The 17,293-nt window shown below is 44.4% G+C and overlaps 1 protein-coding gene across 6 annotated transcripts in view; it reads right to left on the reverse strand.

Annotated features, from left to right (window-relative positions):
- LOC121574928 (rap1 GTPase-activating protein 1-like) overlaps positions 1-17,293 on the reverse strand; it is a 57,324-nt gene that overhangs the window by 14,482 nt on the left and 25,549 nt on the right. For 5 of the 6 annotated variants that reach the window (XM_045222903.1, XM_045222902.1, XM_045222907.1 and 2 more), the window contains 3 exons: positions 15,811-15,904; positions 601-648; positions 1-39 (listed from right to left, as the gene is read on the reverse strand). In XM_045222903.1, coding sequence (XP_045078838.1) covers positions 1-39; positions 601-648; positions 15,811-15,904 — 181 coding nt within the window. Of the gene's footprint in view, positions 40-600; positions 649-4,764; positions 4,801-15,810; positions 15,905-17,293 lie in introns of those variants that run through there. The other variant, XM_045222906.1, reaches the window with a different exon arrangement.

The following is a 17,293-nucleotide window of genomic DNA, read 5'->3' on the forward strand; positions in this document are numbered from 1 at the left end:
CTCGTGAACGCTGGGGTAAGGGATATAGTCCTCCTCTGTCTGCAAGAAAACCACATATGATAATAAACAAAACATTTCCATTTACCATCATAGTCCCCTCATAAATGCAGCATGTGACTTTTATGTTGATAGCACAATCAACCAATATGCAAATGATCAATCTACAAAGCACATAACTAGAATGAAAGGAACCCACATGAAATCATAGATTGAAACCACATTGACTCATACCGATATTGGGTGGGCTAACCCAACTAATTCGACCCAATTTTTTGAGTGTCCACCACAATTAACGCAACAATGTATTCACATCCATATTGTCCACTATTGTGACACTCAGAGCCTTGGCGAGCATCCCTTTAATCGGACACAGACTGCCGACCCGCCGAGGATATGTTACACAATCCAGCTTTCCAACACTGCAAGTAGTCTAGCTGTGTGATAAGATTGCTGAGGTTTGTAACGCTGGGGTTCTAATTTGAGTGGTGTGTGTCTGAAAGCCTGTCTGACGGGAGATAAGGAGAGGTTCAAGGCTCTGCCATAATGGAGCCTTTGTCCACAGGGAGTCTGTGGGGAAATGTGAGGATGGACTAGACTCACTTTGAGGGGTGGAGGGAAGGTGCATCTCTGCTCGTCCATTCTGCTACCCTGTGGAGGGAGATAGAGGCATGCCAGGGGCCAGGTGATATACACAGCACACACACTCACACAGCTGCACAGAAATAACCAACATATACTTCTCACTTCAAGTTAACTTCAAAACAATAGTAATATGTTTTAAATGTTCCTCTATAACCAATCTTGGCATTACAGGTACATAGGAAAAGAGAGACATGGGAAGATTTCTGATTAAGGACAATACATTGCTTCAACATATCAACTAAACATAGCATGAAGATAAAGCAAAAGCGGAGAGAATTAAAATGTCACTGGAAGAAAAAAGATAGGGTAGTAACTGAAGCTGAGGAGTGAGTGTGTGAGAGACCGAGGACAACAGAGAAAGCGTCACCAACAGCCAGGCCCAGACCACACACATCAATGAGTCAATCACAGGGAGTAAACCTACTGAAACAGAAGCAGTTAACAGCATCGTCATTAGGCATGGGCTTCCAGGGCTTCAGCCCTGGATGTTTTTGGTCCAGCCTGAAACCTTTATTTTAAATTTCAGTCTGATGTGAGTTTCCATAACCTGCACCACGCAGTATTAACAAAAAAAATATCTACTGACATTTTTATGACAAAAATCAACAATACAATATATTGCTCTAGGCAGTAGCAGGCTCTGCATGAAGCCCCTGGAGTGACGCGGTGACTGCTGTGATTGGTAGAGATTTCACAACTTCACATTATATTTAACCCTGTTTAAAGTTAGCAATGTTGAGGTGGTAGAATTGACAAAATGACCTATTCCATTCTACAGGTCTAATGACCTATTCCATTCTACAGGTAAACATGCTTGGCTCATGTCTGTTATTTCCATATACTGTATGTTATGTAACTATTTGTAAAAACTAAAAAACTAAAAAAAAAAGCCCATTATTAAATTGGTGAAATTATTTCATTGAGCTTTTATTTGTATTACTATTTTTATTCACTTAGCTACTTACTTTTTCTAATGTTGTTGCATTGTTGAGAGGTTAACTTGCAAGTAAGCATTTCATTGCACTGTGTACTCCATGTATATCATGTGTATATGACAAATAAACAAACTTGAACTTGAGCTTAGAAGGGAAGGGGGAGGGCAGCCAGAAAGAGAGGGAAAAGATGGCCAGCTTTGTGGTTATTTGTGATTGTAGGTGAACAAAACATTGAAACTACATAGGCCCTTAAGTTATGTGTCCACAAATGTTATGTAATATAAATATCTCACATTAGCTGGTAGAACTGACAAAGGTCTTATAACTCATTCCATTCTACAGGACAATTTTTGGGGCTCACATCTCTTAATATTAATATAGCCTAGGGGCTATGTAGCTTCTTATATGTCATGTTTGGAGTTGTGTTGCACTGTTATGTGGACACATTTTTCTTTTCAGTTTAGTTGCCCTGGTCATGTCAGTATACAGTCACTTTAAAAGAGCAACTGCCCCTAAAAACCAACTTCTCATTTAGAAAATAGCCTATGTGGCACCGATATGAGTCAGAAACATTTATTCTACTGTCAAAATTGACTACAAAGTGTAAATAGGATAATTCTGGTCATAAAGTCAGTCTCATCCAAAACGGAGATTTGTGAGACTTGTGGTCGTGACTGCATCACAACATAAATAAAGGTTGGGGTTGTTTCAATCCTGCCCACATGCCCACAGCTGGCAGCACACAAGTAATCATACATTTGGAGTGCAGCTGCACGCGACCCAATCGTAATGCCTGTGGTAAATTTGGGTTGACTTCGGATATCCCTATGGGGGCTAGTTAGGGACCATTGGTAATTTATTAAATGTATATGGCACATTATGTTACAATTCCAATAGCTCCACATTTGAATGACTTAAACCCTCAAACCAACTATAAATTGTAGACATGTATGTACAAATATTGAAAGCTAAAAGGTGTGCAACATGAAAATGGTCTAATTTACATTGTGTAATTTATTGACGGTGCCTAACTAGTCCCGGAGATAGGTTATCCTAAGGCTGAGTCAGTCAGGTTGCACATCAGCTGGCTCAAGCTAATTGACGAAATAATTTGGCTAACTCTTCCCACCTGCGAACACACACGAGACACCCACATCAAACCACACCATGAAACCAACTCACATTTGAATTCAGTCATGGCCGCTAGCATTTCTTAATGAACCAAATCTAAAACTAGGCCAAATCAGGAAGTGTAGTCGCCCTTTAAAACGAACTAATGACATGTTGCACCTCTACCTTGCTACCTTTCAGATGAGCCAAGGAGGAGGACAGATGAGAACCGCAGGCCAGTGGAGCACTTAGAACAGTAGCAGCCAAGGGCAAATGGTAGGAAAGAGGATGATTTAAGTGACCTAGACACAGGCCCAAAACAAGTTAAGCTACCCGAGTATCCCCTTGACCGTTTTGGATTGCAAAACTAAAGAGACACACCAGACAAGATACAGAGACAGCAACATAAGTGTAGGATATGATGGAGAAAGACACATCAGACAAGACACAGAGACAGCAACAGAAGAATAGGCTATGATGGAGAGAGACACCGGAAGAACAGAACGGGCCATAACAGAAGAGGATAGACAAAGGAGACACCAACAACAAGAAGCAGAGAAGGTGACAGAAGAGGGCAGATGGAGAGAGAACAGAGGTGGGTTGAGCACACATTAGAATGTATCACTTCAAGCTGCTCTATAGATTCTAATTAGTTTGATTTATTTATACAAATTATAACAGGTGTAATACAGACAGTGAAAAAGTAAAACATGGTTTACAAAGAATTTGCAGGTGAGGTGAAAAAGCCTGTGAAATTACTATTAAAACAATGATTTACTTTTACCCTTTTTACAACCAGGACAGGACGAGAGAGGAAGGTAGACAAGAGAAAGCAACAGAAGAGGGCAACAAGAGAGACAGCAACAGAAGACACAGGGAAAGCGATGGAGATAGGCAGCGGAGGGGTGAGCAAACAGTAGACTGTATCACTTAAAGCTGCTCTATGGATTCTAATTACTGCACAGTGTGTGTGTGTGTGTGTGTGTGTGTGTGTGTGTGTGTGTGTGTGTGTGTGTGTGTGTGTGTGTGTGTGTGTGTGTGTGTGTGCGTAACTAAAATTGTGGGGACCAGAAGTCAACAAACACAAATTTGACCAACTGGGGGACATTTTGTTAGTCCCCACAAGGTCAAATGCTATTTCTAGGGGGTTTAGGGTTAGAATTAGTGTTAGGGTTAGAATTAGGTTTAGGGTTAGGAGATAGGGTTAGTTTTAGGATTAGGAGCTAGGGTTAGGTTTAGGGTTAAGGTTAGGTTTTTGGGTTAAGGTTAAGGTTAAGGTTAGGGTATGGATTAGGGTTAGGTTTAGGATTAGGGGTTAGGGAAAATAGGATTTTGAATGGGACTGAATTGTGTGTCCCCACATGGTTAGTTATACAAGACTGTGTGTGTGTGTGTGTGTGTGTGTGTGTGTGTGTGTGTGTGTGTATGTATGGGTGTGTGGACATGTTTAACTATACTTGTGGGGACCAGAAGTCCCCACAAGAATAGTAAACGGAAACTACAAAGAAGACAAAGTAGTGAGTATAGTATACTGTCACAGTTCCCTCAGCCAGAACCCAAAAGCAGACCAGGACAAGGAGAGTTGAACGAAGGTGAGGGTTTATTGGATACGACAAAAAGGTGCAGTATAATCCAGGGACAGAGCGGGCGGCGTGGTTGAGTAGTTGGGGGTGCAGTCTGGGTCCAGTGATGGCTCGGCAGCCGCCGACCATCAGGCAGAGGTGGAGTGAAGGTTCCGGACGTGTGACTGCAGGTGGAACAAAAACGGAGGTAAGAACACAAAACTCAACAAAGTACAAAATAACAAAAACTCACGCAAGATACTCTTAAACTGATACACAGTACACCTACTGTTCATGGCTAACGATCCGGCAGGAACTGGATGTTGGGCCAGAGCCTAAGAAAGGTGCTGATTAGGCCCAGGTGTGCAGATTGCTAACAGGAATCAGGTGCGGAAACCAGAGCGCTCCCCGGAGCGTTCCCGAACCCTCGGGAAACTGGAGACTACGACCAGACCCCGACTCAGACAGCCGGGATCGTTACATATACAGCATTGATCTCAGACAACTTACTGTACCTGCATTCTCTCGATCATTGCAAATAGGTCTGAGGTCTGAGGGAGAGAGACAAACAAATCAAAGAGGGAGAGCGGTTTACTGGTTGGTAAAATATGCTGTCTCTACAGTCTTCTTCTTCTCGTGTTCATCCCAACACATTTCTGGATGTGGAGCTGGGAGTGTAGTTGAACCGAGCCCTCTTTACTTTCCAACCTGCCTCTGACTGCATGCTCCATGGCATCAATGTGTTGCGCTTCTTTCCCAGGCCAGTCACACCACCCCAGCACACCATCACCCTCACTGAGGCTCCATTCACTATTCACCGAATCGCTCCTAACACTGGAAAACAATCGCCTGGAAACACCGATATTTTCCTCTGAAGGAGCCGGCAGTGTGAAGCCCAGTGCCTCTAAAGAAGGGGAGGGAATATTAAGGTTGCAAACAGCCACTAACCACCTGAGACTGTGTGTTAACTCTGTACACTCAGGATGTGTTGATGTGTGACCGTAACACACTTAGCCCATTAGATCAACACGGAATGGGGAGAGGAGAAGTCAGAAAATGAAAACAAATTAGATGCATGGGGTCTAATATTACCCCCCGTCTGTCAGCCCTGTTAATTTCTAATCAATAGTAGTGTACTGTACAAGTCCTGCTGGAAGTGAGCCAAAGATCCATCACTTCCAGACTCCTTTAACCAAAAATCAACACCAGTGCTGTAACCTCATTACAAACTCTATTCACTATCAGCTCCCATTAACTGCATAATCCATTCTATCCCAGATAAGGTTGCGGCAGGTAGCCTAGCGCTTAAGAGTATTGGGCCAGTAACTGAAAGGTCACTGGTTCAAATCCCCAAGCTGACTAGGTGAAAAATGTGGCGATGTGCTGTTGAGCAAGGCAGTTAACCCTAATTTCTCTGCATAAGAGCATCTGCAAATTACTCAAATGTAAAAATACAAGAACTCATAAAGAGAAAGGATACTCACTGTCAAGCAGTTGTACTCTACTGAGGCTTGAGGATCTATTCTATCCAAGATAAGAGAAGGAATACCCACAGCCAGGCAGTTGTTCTCCACGAAGCCCACTATCCTGATGCTGGGCAGTTCCATCCTGACCACAACACATGGACTAGGGAAGTTACCAATTAAAGACTGTGCTATTGGGTGAGATAGCCAATGACAGCCCAGCTTGTTGTCCAGTGAGGCACTCTCTGTACCATGTAACACAAGTGGACTAGGGTGTCAAGCTAATGTTTCCACATGACAACATTAATTTACTATGAGCACACCAAAACTTACTGTAGGGGCACATACTGACCAACACTGGCTTGTTTTAATAAAGCCATGGGTGCAACCCATTGTTCCCTGTGTGAACAAACAGTGTCATATAATACGCTGGCAGATCATACTGCTGCCTTGAAAGCAAACATGAGTGCAAACTAACATGGACCAAATAATCAGTGAGGATCGGAACCCAAAACAGAAATATTACTGTTTTGCATACACAAATATTCACCTCACCAACCCCTCTACCAAACATGTGAGTGCAGTAGTAACCTACATGTGTGGGGTGACTGAACTCTCTGCCAGAGACAAACAGACCATTGAGAGGTACTGCCATGGTAACGAGTGAAAGTGACGGGACTGGAAACAGCAGTAAAGACCGACCCTGACCTAATGATCTCCTTTCCTAGCCTCTCCACTGTCTCTGTAGCTACTGGAAATGGAGTGCTACCAAAACCAATCTCTGTCCACATGAGAAATTACACATCAATATAAGTGGCGAGTGGCGCAGTGGTCTAAGGCACTGCATCGCAGTGCTAGCTGTGCCACTAGAGATCCTGGTTCGAATCCAGGCTCTGTCGTAGCCGGCCGCGACCGGGAGACCCATGGGGTGGCGCACAATTGGCCCAGCATCGTCCAGGGTAGGGGAGGGAATGGCCGGCAGGGATGTAGCTCAGTTGGTAGAGTTGGCCCCACTGGGGGCCAAAATAAAAATAATGTATGCAGTCACTAACTGTAAGTCGCTCTGGATAAGAGCGTCTGCTAAATTACTAAAATATAAAATGATAAGACTTACAGTCAAGTGAGAGCAGCTCTTCTGACTGCTACAGAGTAATGGTGAACAGATGTGTATCTATAACACTACACTGTAAGATACCTAAGATCACAGTTATCTGACTACATTATCTCTCAGTCTCTTAATCATATGCAATAGTAAGAATGAATACTTACATCACTGTGTCGTCTCCTCTGGCCCCATGTAATAACCGCAGGACTGAGGAACACATGGCCACTCTTAGTCATCCTGAAGTCAGTCATAACTCCAAAACTCTGACTCCAAAAACAGAGTACAGGTATATTTGTCTCTGTGTGTATATTGACCAGACGAGGGTCAGAGGCCTGACTACACTCTGTTTTCTACTGTCCCTAAAAACACAACAGGAACTGCTGCTGCTGCTGTGTCTCAGGTCTCTAAATAGGTCTGCATTCTCATTAGAATGCATGGGTTTGTTTAGGTCTGTATGTACTATATCTGTGTGAGCATGTGCCTGACTGTAAAGATCCTCCTCCCTCCCTCCCTCTTTTCACACACTCTGTCTGTTCTCCACCTCCTTCTGTGAATAACTATGCTTTTCTCTGGCTTACTCGCCCTTCCTCTCTCGCTTTGTGGACTTCTCTTTTTTACCCTTTCATATGGTAAGCATATTGTTCTCTCTCTCTCTCTCTCTCTCTCTCTCTCTCTCTCTCTCTCTCTCTCTCTCTCTCTCTCTCTCTCTCTCTCTCTCTCTCTCTCTCTCTCTCTCTCTCTCTATATATATATATATATATATATATATATTGTCTAAGCTATCATACACTCGACTGTCAAACTATGCAAACATACAGTCAAAAGATCCATAGTCCACAAATCCTCTGAGCTAAACACATATCATAAATGCATATGTGTACAATAGATCATATTTCTTTTCAATTGTACACTGCTGAAAGCTGGGTAAACACTGCCTTTCTCGCACAGATATTTTCACACGGCCACTTTGATAAGATGGGATGATACTGTGATAAGCTCTGTAAAGACCTTGATGTTACAGTAAGACCCTCCTTCTTCCTTTATTGACACACATCACATTTCTTCAGGGGCCTTTATTGACCCTGGGAAAGTTTTCATGGGCCGGGTCTGAGAGGAGTCAGCAGGCTGCAGTAGCCCAGAGTAGGTCTGCTGACACAGCCAGGTCCAGGGTCTGAGTTTAGGATCTCATCATCTCATCTTTTCAACTTTCAGAACAGAAAGAAGGGTAATCATTCTGTAGTATGTTGGATTACATTTTTGAGTACGAGGAAGAGAAAGAGTGAAGAGTAGTTGTATTATTATGTATTGTGTGGAACTCCTCCTCTCTGAGGTACTCTCCCACTATCACATGTCCAACCAATACTGCCCTACTTCCTACCACAGGGAAACACATTTCAGGAACCTCTCAATGAAAACAGATTGGAGTAATTTATTATGGTCTTCCACCTAAAATGATTTCTGCTGAGAGAAATCAATGGGCGAAACACTCGAGCAGGGAGAGATCTGAGTTTCTATGATGAGGAGGCTACAGTACATTTGGAAAGTATTCAGACCGTTTGACTTTTTCCACATTTTGTTATTCTAAAATGGATTTAAAAAATAAATAAATCCTCAGCAATCTACTAACAATACCCCATAATGACAAAGCGAAAACTGAGCAATCGGGGGAGAAGGGCCTTGGTCAGAGAGGTGACCAAGAACCTGATGGTCACTCTGACAGAGCTCTAGAGTTCCTCTGTGGAGATGGGAGAAACTTCCAGAAGGACAACCATCTCTGCAGCACTCCACCAATCAGGCCTTTATGGTAGAGTGGCCAGATGGAAACCACTCCTCAGTAAAAGGCACATGACAGCCCACTTGGAGTTTGCTAAAAGGCACCTAAAGATTCCCTGGTCTGATGAAACCAAGATTGAACTCTTTGGCCTGAAAACCTGCTCCAGAGCGCTCAGGACCTCAGACTGGGGCGAAAGTTCACCTTCCAACAGGGCAACGACCCTAACACACAGCCAAGACAACGCAGGAGTGGCTTTGGGACAAGTCTCTGAATGTCCTTGAGTGACCCAGCCAGAGCCCGGACTTGAACCTGATCGAACATCTCTGGAGAGACCTGAAAATAGCTGTGCAGCAATGCTCCCCATCCAACCTGACAGAGCTTGAGAGGAGCTGCAGAGAAGAATGGGAGAAAATCCCCAAATACAAATCAAATCAAATCAAATTTTATTGGCCACATGTGCCGAATACAACAGGTGCAGACATTACAGTGAAATGCTTACTTACAGCCCTTAACCAACAGTGCATTTATTTTTTTTATAAAAAAGTAAAATAAAACAACAACAAAAAAGTGTTGAGAAAAAAAGAGCAGAAGTAAAATAAAATAACAGTAGGGAGGCTATATATACAGGGGGGTACCGGTGCAGAGTCAATGTGCGGGGGCACCGGCTAGTTGAGGTAGTTGAAGTAATATGTACATGTGGGTAGAGTTAAAGTGACTATGCATAAATAATTAACAGAGTAGCAGCAGCGTAAAAAGATGTGGTGGGGGTGGGGGTGGGGGGGCAGTGCAAATAGTCAGTGTAGCCATGATTAGCTGTTCAGGAGTCTTATGGCTTGGGGGTAGAAGCTGTTGAGAAGTCTTTTGGACCTAGACTTGGCACTCTGGTACCGCTTGCCGTTCGGTAGCAGAGAGAACAGTCTATGACTAGGGTGGCTGGAGTCTTTGACAATTTTGAGGGTCTTCCTCTGACACCGCCTGGTATAGAGGTCCTGGATGGCAGGAAGCTTGGCCCCAGTGATATACTGGGCCGTACGCACTACCCTCTGTAGTGCCTTGCGGTCGGAGGCCGAGCAGTTGCCATACCAGTCGGTGATGCAACCAGTCAGGATGCTCTCGATGGTGCAGCTGTAGAAATTTTTGAGGATCTGAGGACCCATGCCAAATCTTTTCAGTCTCCTGAGGGGGAATAGGCTTTGTCGTGCCCTCTTCACGACTGTCTTGGTGTGTTTGGACCATGATAGTTCGTTGGTGATGTGGACACCAAGAAACTTGAAGCTCTCAACCTGTTCCACTACAGCCCCGTCGATGAGAATGGGGGCGTGCTCAGTCCTCTTTTTTTTCCTGTAGTCCACAATCATCTCCTTTGTCTTGGTCACGTTGAGGGAGAGGTTGTTATCCTGGCACCACACGGCCAGGTCTCTGACCTCCTCCCTATAGGCTGTCTCATCGTTGTCGGTGATTAGGCCTACCACTGTTGTGTCATCGGCAAACTTAATGATGGTGTTGGAGCCATGCCTGGCCATGCAGTCATGGGTGAACAGGGAGTACAGGAGGGGACTAAGCACGCACCCCTGAGGGGCCCCCGTGTTGAGGCTCAGTGTGGCAGATGTGTTGTTACCTACCCTTACCACCTGGGGGCGGCCCGTCAGGAAGTCCAGGATCCAGTTGCAGAGGGAGGTGTTTAGTCCCAGGATCCTTAGCTTAGTGATGAGCTTTGAGGGCACTATGGTGTTGAATGCTGAGCTGTAGTCAATGAATTGCATTCTCACGTAGGTGTTCCTCTTGTCCAGGTGGGAAAGGGCAGTGTGGAGTGCAATAGAGATTGCATCATCTGTGGATCTGTTGGGGCGGTATGCAAATTGGAGTGGGTCTAGGATTTCTGGGATAATGGTGTTGATGTGAACCATGACCAGCCCTTCAAAGCACTTCATGGCTACAGACGTGAGTGCTACGGGTCGGTAGTCATTTAGGCAGGTTATCTTAGTGTCTTAGGACTATGGGGGTCTGCTTGAAACATGTTGGTATTACAGACTCAGTCAGGGACATGTTGAAAATGTCAGTGAAGACACTTGCCAGTTGGTCAGCACATGCTCGGAATACACGTCCTGGTAATCCGTCTGGCCCTGCGGCCTTGTGAATGTTGACCTGCTTAAAAGTCTTTCTCACATTGGCTACGGAGAGCGTGATCACATAGTCATCCGGAACAGCTGGTGCTCTCATGCATGCTTCAGTGTTGCTTGCCTCGAAGCGAGCATAGAAGTGGTTTAGCTCGTCTGGAAGTCTTGTGTCACTGGGCAGCTCGCGGCTGTGCTTCCCTTTGTAGTCTGTAATAGTTTTCAAGCCCTGCCACATCCGATGAGCGTCAGAGCCGGTGTAGTACGATTCAATCTTAGTCCTGTATTGACTCTTTGCCTGTTTGATGGTTCGTCGGAGGGCATAGCGGGATTTCTTATAAGCGTACGGGTTAGAGTCCCGCTCCTTGAAAGCGGCAGCTCAACCCTTTAGCTCAGTGCGGATGTTGCCTGTAATCCATGGCTTCTGGTTGGGGTATGTACGTACGGTCACTGTGGGGACGACATCATCGATGCACTTATTGATGAAGCCAGTGACTGATGTGGTGTACTCCTCAATGCCATCTGAAGAATCCCGGAACATGTTCCAGTCTGTGCTAGCAAAACAGTCCTGTAGCTTAGCATCTGCGTCGTCTGACCACTTTTTTATTAACTGAGTCACTGGTGCTTCCTGCTTTAGTTTTTGCTTATAAGCAGGAATCAGGAGGATAGAGTTATGGTCAGATTTGCCAAATGGAGGGCGAGGGAGAGCTTTGTATGCATCTCTGTGTGTGGAGTAAAGGTGGTCTAGAGTTTTTTTTCCTCTGGTTGCACATTTAACATGCTGGTAGAAATTAGGTAGAACGGATTTAAGTTTCCCTGCATTAAAGTCCCCGGCCATTAGGAGCGCTGCCTCTGGATGAGCGTTTTCCTGTTCACTTATGGCCTTATACAGCTCATTCAGTGCAATCTTAATGCCAGCATTGGTTTGTGGTGGTAAATAGACAGCTATGAAAAATATAGATGAAAACTCTCTTGGTAAATAGTGTGGTCTACAGCTTATCATAAGATACTCTACCTCAGGCGAGCAAAACCTTGAGACTTCCTTAGTATTTGATTTTGTGCACCAGCTGTTGTTTACAAATATACACAGACCGCCACCCCTTGTCTTACCGGAGTCAGCCGTTCTATCCTGCCGATGCAGCTAGCTGTATGTTGTCCATGTCGTCGTTCAGCCACGACTTGGTGAAACATAAGATATTACAGTTTTTAATGTCCCGTTGGTAGGATAACCGTAATCTTAGGTCATCCAATTTATTCTCAAATGATTAAACATTGGCTAATAGGATTGATGGAAGAGGCAGTTTACTCGCTCGCCGTCGGATCCTTACAAGGCACCCCGACCTACGTCCACGATATCTCTGTCTCTTTCTCATGTGAATGACAGGGATTTGGGCCTTGTCGGGTGTCTGTAGGATATCCTTCGCGTCCAACTTGTTGAAGAAAAATTATTAGTCCAATACGAGGTGAGTAATCGCTGTCCTGATATCCAGAAGCTATTTTTGGTTATGAGAGACGATGGCAGAAACAATATGTACAGAATAAATTACAAATAACGCGGAAAAACACACATAATAGTACAATTGGTTAGAGGGCTGTAAAACGGCAGCCATCTTCTCCGGCGCCATTCATTCAGGTGTGCCAAGCTTGTAGCGTCATACCCAAGAAGACTCGATGCTGTAATCGCTGCCAAAGGTCCTTCAACAAAGTACTGAGTAAAGGGTCTGAATACTTATGTAAATGTAATATTTCCGTTTTTTATTTGTAATAAATGTGCAAACATTTCTTAAAAGCTGTTTTTGCTTTGTCATTATGGGGTATTGTGTGTAGATTGATGTGGGAAAATTTTTATTTAATCCATTTTTGAATCCATCCTTTCCGAAGGCACCTTATGTATGCCACTTTAAACTTATAATACAGATTTATGTCCTTTGTTAAATAAAATGGAGTCTTTACTGTGAAGGACCTTTTGTTGTGTGAAGAGCTTTGAGTGAAGCGTACATTTACAAAAATGGCAGCAGTTGAATTTTGTAGAACACACATACACTATATATTAAAAAGTATGTGGACACCCCTTCAAATTAGTGGATTCGGCTATTTCAGCCACACCCGTTGCTGACAGGTGTATAAAATCAAGCACACAGCCATGCAATCTCCATAAACAAACACTGACAGTAGAATGGCCTTACTGAAGAGCTCAGTGACTTTCAACGTGGCACCGTCACAGGATACCACCTTTCCAACAAGTCAGTTGGAAGCACTGTCAGCACAAAAACTGTTAATCAGGAGCTTCATGAAATGGGTTTCCATGGCCGAGCAGCCGCACACAAGTGAAATATCCTGTATAGCTAATGTTAAAATCAAGTCAAAACTGCTAAAATCTCAGCTGTCTGTCTACTGCACGGTGTAGCTTAAAATGGAAACCATGTATTCACAGAGAGAAGGGATATGGGCCAAATGATAAGAGGGAGAGAGAAGTAATAACCAGACAACATAGAGGAACAGATCACGGCTCTCTTTCTCAAGCCCCACCATCATATTGAGACTCCAAGTACACTTTACCTTCATTTCCTTTTACGAGTCCTTTAAGCACTCCAGGTTAGTGCCCTAGAATAGAGGTAATAATGAACCTCTCTCCCACTGAGTCACTTTTCCTGCCTCCCTGGCCTGGGGGCCTAAATGCTATGCATTTTTTATATGTATTTTTTCTGACTTAATTACCAGATCTGGTCTGTGTGAGTGCCATGATGCTCCCCAGACCCTAAATAAAACAGCTTGGTGGAGCTCAGTGACAAGGCGCCTGATGGCCCAGGGCCTAGGTGAATTGGGTTAAGGTTAGAATAACGGTTAGGGGAAGGGTTAAATAAAAATGCTATAGTTGTCCCCGATGTGACTCGAACACACAACCTTTGGATTGCTAGACGGTCGCGGTATACACCTACCCATCCTCCCCGACCAACCTCACTACTTTTGTTTCTGTCTAAAGTAATTAGACCATTAGTAGGTATCATATGTCTTGGAGGTGCTTAGAAATATGTATAGTGCCAGGCTGGAGAGACGATTAGCTGAGGCTGATATCAATGAGTTATAGAGCACTTACACTGACCCTATTGACCACGAATCAATGACTACAATCACTATAAGGCTGCTGCATAAAAGGACATGAACACTTTCAGCTATTCCAGACTATTTCAGTCTATTTCAAACCCACAGTATAATGGAAGGGACTTGACAAACTGGGTTGAGGAAGATGGACCTGATTCCCTGGTCTATTCCATCACCACTATAACCCACAGCCCCCATCACAGCTTTCAGCTCGCTCCCACCACACTCCAATACCAGATACCTGAGTTTCCCATCCTCTACCTGTGGTGAGACCTGCCAATGCTTTGGCCACGCACCCTACTATCCACTCCTCTCCAATTATGTCCTCTGATTGGCTGGTGCCTGCAGGGTTATAAAAAACCTTCAAAGAGAGTCAATCAATGAGTCTGCAGTGTGCACAAAAGCCAATCGGCACGGGCCGGAGAAAATCCATCAGGATCCATTCATTGTGGCCGTCAGCAGCAGGCTCCTGCATGACCTTCCTCTGGCCAGCAGCGGTAGAGCACAAAGAGGCCTCAGTCTCCACTACAGCAGCTGCTCTAGTCTGCTCTGCTCTCCACACATCCATCCATCAGAGGGATTGACTGATGCAGTGGGCAGCAGTGTCTCCAGGACCACCTCCACCACCACCAGAGAAAAATCAGCAGGCTGAGGTACTAAGGCACTGAGCCCCAGCACACAGCAGTGAGAATATGCCTAGATACTACGGCAATACAGTCTGGACCAAAAGCATTTACCTGATACAGCTACATTAATGAAGTACTCTGTGATTTATATTCTGCTGAATTTGTTTATATATTACAAGATAATGCATTATGCATAACTATCATTGACAGCTTCTTGACAAGGACACTCACCTCATAAACGTGTGCATTACTGTAGATCTAATCATTGAGTATTCCTCATGTTCAAACTAATCACATCACCTGGGTTCGTAGAGCAGCATAAATGAATTCCCATGAGCCAAAACCACAGAGAGTGATTCAGTCATCTGAGTGAGTGACAGCAGGTTTACAGAGGTTGAGGACGGACCACTAGAGTCTAGACCACTGAATCTCTCTTTACCTCACTCTAACACTCCAACTCCCTCCAGTTCCTAAATGTAAGGGGTAGATATGGGTTTTTGAGACACAGATATTCTTTATGAGACTCTATGTACCTGTGATGAGCTGGGACCCAAGACCCAAAACAGTTTGCTAAAATATTTATTTCTGTGTGAAATTGATAGCATTCTCTAAATTCCTCAGCCCCCAGTATCATATAATTATTTAAGGTGTTTTGCAAGTGCACCTACTAGCATCTTCCGGACTAAAACAAAAGCTTTGTCCTTGGCTGTTGGAACAACTTATATATTATTTTATCTAAAAGTAATAGATCATAAGCCCTTGATAATGACTTTGACTTTAATGAATAGCCGACCTAACCCCAGCAGCTTGTGGCATATAGGCCATCACCTCCGTGTGAGTAAAGTATCAGAGCAGACTATCCACTAGATTACAGCTAGATAATAATAATAATAATAATAATAATAGTAATAATAATAATAGTAATAATAATGATAGTAATAATAATTGCTTATATTTGTCCTATTTGGAATTATTTTATTTTTTGCATATACCAACTCTCCCTGAGACACCCTCGGAGAGTGGGGTCACGGCTAGGGTCTGCCATCATCAACGGCGACCCTGGAGCAATAAGGGTTAAGTGCCTTGCTCAAGGGCACATCGACAGATTTTCAATTCACCTTGTTGGATGGGGTTTCGAACTAGCAACCTTTCGGTAACAAATGCTCTAACCGCTAGGCTACCTGCCATCCCTGTCTGATTGGTGACACCTTTCCCCTGCACACAGAGTAGGGCAATGGAACAACACAGGGAGGAGTGGGGCTGAATAGAAAAGAGGAAAGAAAGAGACAGGTAAGAGAGAGACTTGTGAAAGGTGAGAGGTCAAGGCTCAATACTAGAGCTGACAGGGTGCAGTTGGGGCTTGGATCCCGCTCCTACCTTTGATAACGAGCGAGCGCGATACGGAGGTTTGGAGTGTGACAGCGAGGGCTCTAGTGTGTCAGAGATACGAGGAATCCTTCCATCCTGTTTGCTGTGAAAACACAAAGGAAAAGTCAGAGTTATTAACATTGATATATGATGACATTATGGGTTACTGTCAGGGGTAGGGTTCGGTTGGTTTTGAGTTGAACATTTCCGGTAGAGATCAGAGAAATGGCAGTGTAAATTCTGGCAATCACGGAGGTCCACGTTTGGTCCTCACCACATGAAAGAGAGGAGCACACCGTAGATTATGTGACTGAGCTGAATGTCTTTCCAGTCTCTCCCCAGTAAATACTTGGGGTTAACCCAAACTTGTTTTTCTGTCTTGTTCGACTGGTCTACAGTGTTGTCTCCTGAGCCTGTGAAGTGGTGAGGACAGGCTATAACTAGGGCTGTCAGGAAACTGGAATGTCTGAATAATTGAAATAGAATTAGAATTACTGAGTAGTTCTTTGGCTTGAACAACACAGAGTGAAAAGGGAGGTTAAGATCTCTTCTTCCCTCCCTCCCTCTGCCTGATCATGTTTTCTCTGGTGACAAGATCTTATTAGTAGCCTGGCCAGAGCTGTGTGATTGAGTCAAAACATGTTACTTCACACAACGTCTCACAAAGCAGTCTGCTGGAACGACTGGCAGTCAGGGTTTTAACGGCCCATATTAAATAAATGGAAGAGCCTTCTGCACACAGAACCTTGAACAGAGGGCACCACACTGAGCCTTGAACAGAGGGCACCACACAGAACCTTGAACAGAGGGCACCACACAAAACCTTGAACAGAGGGCACCACACTGAGCCTTGAAGCAGGAGGCGTTCTATTAAGGAGTAAGGCTTGGCACAACAACCTGGCTGGCAGGGGAAGGTGAGCTGCTGAGAATATGTAAATCTCTCTCTCACACACACACACACACACACATGCATGCACACTTTTCAATCACATGGCACAGGGGGTAGTTTGGAGGTTCAATAAGCCTATTTACCAAGTGTTATCCTTATCCTTAAATTGCAGCTCTACTCGGCTGAAGGGTTCCCTGCCCCATAACCCTGCAAAATCCCTCAGTGCACACCACTGAACATCACTGACAACACACTGTTGACCTGGAGCAGACACTCCTTTACTAGCATTATTTCATATCTTCTATTTGAAAACATAGCAGAATCATGTCGGAGAGCTCATTTCAAATGCTTTTCTAGCATGGCACGTCATAACATTGCCCCATTACAAAGCAGGGCCTTGCAGTGCTTATTCCATCCTACAACAGTACGACACGTTGGCATCTGGTAGTAGGCTGGTTTAGATCACGGCTGGGTAAAGCAGGCACTAATACACAGGGAGGGATCAGAGGGTTCAGCCTGACAACTGGTCACCTCACCCCAGGAACACACACAGCCTGCTTAATGGCTCAGATTACGGGAGCAGAATGTGTGTGTGTGTGTGTG

This window comes from Coregonus clupeaformis, chromosome 10, assembly GCF_020615455.1.
Source record: "Coregonus clupeaformis isolate EN_2021a chromosome 10, ASM2061545v1, whole genome shotgun sequence".
In the NCBI taxonomy this organism is placed as follows: domain Eukaryota; kingdom Metazoa; phylum Chordata; class Actinopteri; order Salmoniformes; family Salmonidae; genus Coregonus; species Coregonus clupeaformis.